The 8,231-nt window shown below is 41.1% G+C and overlaps 1 protein-coding gene across 1 annotated transcript; it reads right to left on the bottom strand.

Moving 5' to 3' along the window:
- Positions 1-2,008: 2,008 nt before the first annotated feature.
- On the bottom strand, positions 2,009-6,895 carry LOC135207788 (uncharacterized). The gene is made up of 2 exons (XM_064239613.1): positions 6,745-6,895; positions 2,009-4,196 (listed from the first exon to the last, which is right to left on the bottom strand). The coding sequence occupies exons 1-2, from the start codon at positions 6,847-6,849 to the stop codon at positions 2,901-2,903; spliced, it is 1,401 nt and encodes a 466-aa protein (XP_064095683.1). The 5' UTR covers positions 6,850-6,895; the 3' UTR covers positions 2,009-2,900.
- Positions 6,896-8,231: the final 1,336 nt, after the last annotated feature.

Here is an 8,231-nt window from a genome sequence, read left to right on the forward strand (position 1 = left end):
TTAAGGCGAATTTTTCATTGTATTTTAAGGGGAATTTTTGCATTGTATTTCAAGCGAATTTTTGCATTGTATTTCAAAACGAATTTTTGCATTGTATTTCAAAACGAATTTTTGCATTGTATTTCAAGGCGAACTTTTGGCATTGTAGTTTAAGGCGGATTTTTATAAGCATTGTATTTTAAGGTGAATTTTTGCATCGTAGTGTAAGGCGAGTTTTTAAAAGTATTGTATTTTAGGGTGAATTTTTGCATTGTAGTTTAAGGCAAATTTTTAAAAGCATTGTACTTTAAGGCGAATTTTTAGCATTGTATTTTAGGACGAATTTTGACCAGACACGGACGATTTAACGCGTTGTCGACTGAATAAAAGAAAGAAAGTAGGTATTGATAAACGATGTATAGGAGAAAGCACTGGGGAGAAAGTTAAAAGGAAAGAGAAACTCCAGGAGGAAGAAAGTTGGTCGACATCTGGTCTTAGACAAACGACGAAAAAATACACAAATCTTTATTTTTATAAAAGTATGTACAATATCTAATTTATATAATAATCTCTTTCTCTCTGGAAACTTGATATGACACACATAATAACATGAGGTTCCTTAATACAATTGGTACATGTTTTTATTTTTTCTAAACTTATTTCTAACCACTGGAAGAGTCTAGAGTTCGTCAACTATCCGGAACTGAGTCTTTTGTTTAGGTACTGGGAATGTGTAGGATTGGGTATTGTCGTTATCAAATGTTTAATGCTATTTTTTTTTTTACTTGGGGACATGTGTACGTTTTTTTATATGGATGGGTGTATGTATGCGCTATGTACGTATGAATGTATGTGTATTTATGCTGGTGTACCAGATCACACGCAAATATCTATATGTAATGTATGTGTGTGTATATATAATACAGACATATATATATATAAATATATATATATTATATATAATATATATATATATATATATATATAATATATATATATAGAATACATATTCATATATTTTCATATATAAATATATATTATTTGTATTTATGCTTATATTACTATACTATATATATATATATATAGTTTATATATATATATAGTATATATATATATATATATATATATATATATATATATTTATGTTTGTATGTATGTATGTATGCGTGTGTGCTTGTCCGTGTACGTGCATTCATCACGCTCAGAGTCATGCACACAATTATCTTCCTTTCTGTAAAATGGCCAAGAATGCACGTTCAGGCATAATATCATGTATGGGCACATCACCGATGCTATATTTCTGTCAACACAGTCGTTATAATTCTAATAACAAAGAACAATGTTGTCTGGAAAGACACATAAATACTGAAGAGTTTTAGGTATGATTTAAAGTGACACAAATCACCAGGCAACTTATTTCAGGTCGCTTGTGTTCGGTGTAAGTAGCCGACTGCGTCAGATAGATATTGTCGTCAAATAATCAGTAACATTATAGGCATAGAAACTAGAATAATCCTTATCCTTTATCAGGTTCGTCAGGCGTAACCCAATTCCTAACAGGTATCGTTATCTTTTGTAAGAGATCTGAGACTTTCTTTTTTCGCGGGTGCCATATGTCCAACTGTCACTCTTTAAGTCTGAAATAATTAAGGCATAGTGTCTCTTTATCAACTTTAAGTGACGTTAAAAACTTAATTGTCTAATTGCAAGGCGTTTACGAGTAATTATGAAATTAATGTGAAGACTTGATGTTGTTGATTCATCTCTGAATAGTTTGATATAAAGACGTGACTGGTCTGCACTATTATTTTGAATAGATCAATAGACGCAGAAATACGAGGGGAAACAGAAAGCAGCTGATATTGATTAGTCGTAGAGAGAGAGAGAGAGAGAGAGAGAGAGAGAGAGAGAGAGAGAGCATGGGCTATTTTGTTTATATGTAACAAGGGAAGGAAGGATACGACATATTTCAATTAGAATTAATGACACCGTTCACGAGAGAGAGAGAGAGAGAGAGAGAGAGGAGAGAGAGAGAGAGATACACATTTTTGCATGAATACGTAGTCATTGTTGTATAGATATGTATAACCTTCTTTTGTGATATGTGAGTTATTTATTTATTTTTTTTATTTCCATATAAACGATAGAAAAAAATTTCCTCGTAAAGCTAAATTCAACCAATTAATTTTGAGTGAATTATCTGAACTTGGCAAAATTTGGGGCGATGGATACCTTTATAGTTTTTGGTAAATGAGGTTCATATAAAATATAATATACATTTTGTGCAAAACAGTAAGTGGTTATGTATTTGTAAAAGAGGTTCATTTAAAATACACGCCTTTAAATTAGGGATAAGGTGGGACCGTAAGTATTTAAAGCTATATTTTATGGTCATGCTCATTTCTCGTCCATGCCGTCTTTATTTATTTTTGAAATGACTAGTTAAGTGTCATGACTTCATTATGTCGATTTCCGTCGCTTCCTTTGTATTTGGGAAATTACTAGAATAGTGTCATGTCGTTACAATGACATTTTCGTCACTATGGGCATGGGCACAGTATTGGAAAATGAAGCGAAACTGGTCATGTTCATCGACGTTACAATGACATTTCCGTCACTATGGGCATGGGCACAGTATTGGAAAATGTAGGGAAACTGGTTATGCTCATCGACGTCACAATGACTTTTTTGTCACTATACTGCGCATGGACACAGTCTGGAAAATGAAGGGAAACTGGTCATGTTCATCTTCGTTACAATGACATTCTGTCACTATACTGGGTCATATTCATCACAATCTTCACTATCAGTAAAAATATGGAAGTCTGACGACACTAGTATATATATCTGGAAGGCTTCTGGAGATGAGGGGAGGAGGAGGAGGAGGAGGAGGAGGAGGAGGAGGAGGTTCAGATAGACTACTACAGCAGATCAGGAGGCGACTCTTGGTTGCTGTGGGTCAAAAGGGCGTGGATGAGGGCGGCCTCGAGACTCGACGGGCGCCCCTGGACCATCCAGACGGCCGAGGTCACGCCCCAGACGCAGAGGGCCGTCGTGAGGGCGGCTTGCGGCAGGTGGAGGAGCAGGAGGATGTTGGCCAAGATGGCCAGGAGGGGAAGGAGGGGCACGCCCTCCTGCTGGGTGGGGGCGGGGGGCGAGTAGCGCGGCTGCAGCCACAGGCCGACCCCGCAGACGACGCACCCGCATAAACAGAGGGCCACTCCCGCCCACGCCCATTCCCCCACGCCCAGTTCCTTCGCCCCCCTCACCACGCCAACGCCCGCCAGGCAGTTGATGATGAACGTCGTCATGAGGAAGCGAGAGGTCTTCCAGGACGCCCACGTGGGCGGCTGGGGAGGCTCGACGACGGCGGTGATCCAGGTGCCGCCCCCAGCCCACTCGACGGCCAGCTGGCGCGGCTCACTGTCGTCGTAACCCACCGACTGGATCTCGTCGTGGCTCGCGTAGGAGCAGTGAGCCACGGGCTGGAAGTCGACGACGTTGGAGCCGCTGGACCTGGAGCAGCCCTCGTAGTAGGAGTGAGGAGGAGGAGGAGGAGGAGGGGCGTGTCGGGTGGGCGTGGCCAGCTCCGTCAGCTCCGGGAGGCTCACGCTCCGCGGGAGGTTGGTCGTCGACGTCGTCGGGGAGTCGGTGTGGAACGATGCCGAGGAGTAGTAGTGCCTCGGGCGGTACCGGTGGGCCAAGACGGCAGCGGCGCCCGCGAAGCCCGCCGTGACCGTCCCCGCCCCAGCGGCCTTGAGGAGCTGAGCGGAGGAAGACAGGGCCGCCGTGAGGGTCGCCATAGCCCCGCAGAAGAGAGCCGCCCTCCAGGGCGACGTCGTCACGTGACTCGTCTTCCCGAAGCACCTGGGCGCCAGTCCGTCGCACGCCAGCCTCTGCAGGAGCCTGGAGCCCCCGATGACCCCTCCCAGACACGCTGCCCACAGCCCCACCATCCCCCCGACGCTGACGAGGGCTCTCATCCCCGCCAGGGAGTCCCCCGGGAAGAGGTGGGTGAGTGGGGCGATGGTGGAGAGGTCAGAGGAGGACAGGGTAGCCACGACGGCGCTCGGGAAGAGCGTCAGGAGTGCCAGGACGCCTATGCCCACGCCCAGGCATCCGGAGACGCCCCTGTAGCGCTTGCATTCCCCCGCGAGGAGGGTCGCTATGTGGATTCCCGAGAGACCCAGACTGAGGACGGCTCCGCCACACACAACCTGCGATCAAAAATGAAGGCGTTAAAAAGATTCTATTCATTCATTTCTTTAACTCCCTTCGCTCTCTTCTGTGTCTACGGAATAATTGGGGGGCTTGTTACCTCCGATGGGAAGCCCTTTAGAACCCATTTCTTGCATTGTTCTAAGTTGATTTGACATGCATGGCCTTGGCACTTGTCACTGCCCAAATGTGTAGATTATTAAACTAAATATGTAGTTTTTCGTTATATTCCTGATTCTGTCTATGGCAATTATTAATTTTTAAATGGATGCCTGAACGTCACAGTTTGCAACTGAAGAACTTGGATATTTTGCAAGACAATTATGCAAATAGTGCACTGGGTACATTTATAATGTTAGGATAATAGTTTTCACTTCTATGTACCGTGAAACTTTATCTTCAGCCAGTTTTTCATTTAAGAGTAATAGCAAAACTATTGTCTTTTTCATTTAATAGTAGTAGGAAAACTATTGTCATTTTTTATTTGATAGCAATAGCAAATCTATTGGTGTTTCATTTGGTGGTAATAACAAAACTATTGTCTTTTTCATGTAGCAGTATTAGCAAAACTATTGTTTTTTTAAAGTAGTAATAGCAAAACTATTGTTTTTTCATGTAGCATTAATAGCAAAACTATTGCCTTTTTTTATTTATTTAATAATAATAGCAAAACTGTTGGTGTTTCATTTAGTAGTAATAGCAAAACTATTGTCTTTTTCATGTAGCAGCAATAGCAAACCTATTGTTATTTCATTAAAAAGTAATTACAAAATTATTGTCTTTTTCATTTAGCAGTAATAGCAAAACTATGGGTTTTTGCGTTTAGTAGTAATAGCAAAACTGTTGTTTTTTCTTTTAGTAGTAATAGCAAAACTATTGTCTTTTTTTACATCTAGTAGTAATAGCAAAAATATCATTTTTTCACTTAGCGCTAATATCGAAACCAGTAGCATCTCAGCTATTAAAAATCGTGCTAATTATATACAACTGCATTTATAAGTACGGAGAACAACTCGGACTCATCATTCACCAAGTGAAGAGTGAGGATATTTTTACGACCTCGTGAATTCCTGTCATTCTACACGTTCCGGCATTTACCAAGTATGTGTGTGTCCCGTTAGTCTTTTGCCAAGTTATTTTTATAAAGACTTTTTCTCCCCCCCCTCGACCTTTTCGTACTCTCTCAAATGAAATGCTTGCTAAAGAACGCTCACCCCAAGGACATTTTTTTCCAGACATTTTTTTTTAACCTTTTTGTATTGAACGATACATTCGACTGATGACGATGGATTTTGCAGATATTCCATTGCAGTCTGATGAGATGGGATTGTATAGAGAGAGAGAGAGAGAGAGAGAGAGAGAGAGAGAGAGAGAGAGAGAGAGAGAGTGGAAGAGAGAGAGAGAGAGGAAAAGCACGAGATGCAAGAGTGGAAGTCAGAGGGAAAGAGAGAGAGAGAGGGGGGTTTTATGGATAAGAAAAAGCAGGAGGTACAAGGTTGGAAGTCAGAGAGAATAGGAGAGAGGACAGAGACAGAGACAGAGAGAGAGAGAGTAAAAGCACGAGATGCAGAGTGGAAGTCAGAGAGAGCAGAGAGAGAAGGGGGGGGGGGGGTTATGGATAAGAAAAAGCAGGAGGTACAAGGGTTGGGAAGTTCAGAGGTTACAGGTTGGGAAGTCAGAGGGAAAGAAGGGAGGGAGAGAGAGAGAGAGAGAGACAGAGTAGAGAGAGAGAGAGAGAGAGAGAGAGAGAGAGAGAGGGGGGGGGGAAATGGTAAAAAAAACGTAAGAGTTATTTGATAGATTGATAAGCATAGGAAGAGAAACAGTGAGATAGAAATCTGTATAAAGAAGTTCAGACAAAGAAACAATTATTATTGGCCGACATTATACACCGTTTCTTTTTTGTTATGTCCGAACAATCACAGCAGAGGCCATTACTATATTTACCTCACAGAGGCCATTACTTTACTTACCTCACTGAGACAATTATTTCTACCTCAGAGGCTATTTCTATATTCACCTCGCACAGGACTTTTCTATATTTACCTCAGAGACCTCACACAGGCAATTACTATATTTACCTCTTAGATGACATTTCCATAATTACCTCGCAGAGGCCATTACTATATTTACCTCCCAGTGGCCATTTCCATATTTACCTCACTGAGGTCATTATTTTATCTACCTCACAGACGCCATTACTATATCTACTTCACGGAGCTCATTACATTATATACCTCACAGAGGCTATATTGCTTTGTTTACCTAAGAGGCCATTCCATATTCACACAGGGACCATTTCCGTGTTTACCTCACATAGGCCAATATTATATTTACCTCAGAGGCCATTACTATAGTTACCTCACGGAGGCCATTACCATATTTACCTCGAAGATGCCATTTGTGTGTTTACCTAACAGAGGCTGTTGCAATATTTACCTCAGAGGCCATTACTATGTTTACCTCACGGAGGCCATTACCATATTTACCTCAAAGAGGTAATTTATGTGTTTACCTAACAGAGGCCACTAATTACCGCGTCCTTACCCCGTGTAATCCCTCAGGGAAGAACCCCGGGGGCTTCGTCCAGTGGCCCGGGTCCGCTGTCGTGAGGGCGGCCCCGTGGGCGGCTGTCAGCACCAGCAGGGACATCCCTACGCCCACTCCGCCCACTTGGCAACCAGCTGTGGAGCAAAAGAGGGAATTAGTTTTTTTTCGCGTTGTAGAAAATTTTTTAAAAATAATTGTGATTTTTTATTTTTTATTTATTGTTAATAAGAATTTTGAAAAATAATTGTGACCAGCTGTGGATAAAAAGAGGGAATTAGTTTTTTTTCGCGTTGTAGATAAAAAAAATTTAAAAATAATTGATTTTTTTATTTTTGTTAGTAAAAATTTATAAAAATAATTGTGATATTTTTATTATTTTTCATTTTTTTATGGGATATTCATGAATTCTTACATTATTTATATAGCTTACCTTCCTGATAATAATAATAATAATAATAATAATAATAATAATAATAATAATAATAATAATAATAATAATAATAATAAGAGTAAGGGGAAATTACCAGTAACTACAGGCCTATCACCTGCCTAACCAATAATGTGGAAGTTACTAACAGGTATCATCAGTGAAAGGCTATACAACTACCTAGAGAGAACAAACACCATCCACCACCAACAGAAAGGCTGCAGAAGGAAGTGTAGGGGCACAAAAGACCAGCTCCTGATAGACAAAATGGTAATGAAGAACAGTAGGAGAAGGAAAACCAACCTAAGCATGGCATGGATAGACTATAAGAAAGCCTTCGACATGATACCACACACATGGCTAATTGAATGCCTGAAAATATATGGGGCAGAGGAAAACACCATCAGCTTCCTCAAAAATACAATGCACAACTGAAATACAATACTTACAAGCTCTAGAATAAGACTAGCAGAGGTTAATATCAGGAGAGGGATCTTCTAGGGCGACTCACTGTCCCCACTACTCTTCGTAGTAGCCATGATTCCCATGACAAAAGTACTACAGAAGATGGATGCCGGGTACCAACTCAAGAAAAGAGGCAACAGAATCAACCATCTGATGTTCATGGACGACATCAAGCTGTATGGTAAGAGCATCAAGGAAATAGACACCCTAATCCAGACTGTAAGGATTATATCTGGGGTCATCAGGATGGAATTTGGAATAGAAAAATGCGCCTTAGTCAACATACAAAAAGGCAAAGTAACGAGAACTGAAGGGATAAAGCTACCAGATGGGAGCAACATCAAACACATAGATGAGACTGGATACAAATACCTGGGAATAATGGAAGGAGGGGATATAAAACACCAAGAGATGAAGGGACACGATCAGCAAAAAATATATGCAGAGACTCAAGGCGATACTCAAGTCAAAACTCAACGCCGGAAATATGATAAAAGCCATAAACATATGGGGCAGTGCCAGTAATCAGATGCAGCGCAGGAATAGTGGAATGCACGAAGGCAGAACTCCGCAGCATAGATCAGAAAACCAG

The sequence above is a fragment of the Macrobrachium nipponense genome, chromosome 34, assembly GCF_015104395.2.
Source record: "Macrobrachium nipponense isolate FS-2020 chromosome 34, ASM1510439v2, whole genome shotgun sequence".
Taxonomy (NCBI): domain Eukaryota; kingdom Metazoa; phylum Arthropoda; class Malacostraca; order Decapoda; family Palaemonidae; genus Macrobrachium; species Macrobrachium nipponense.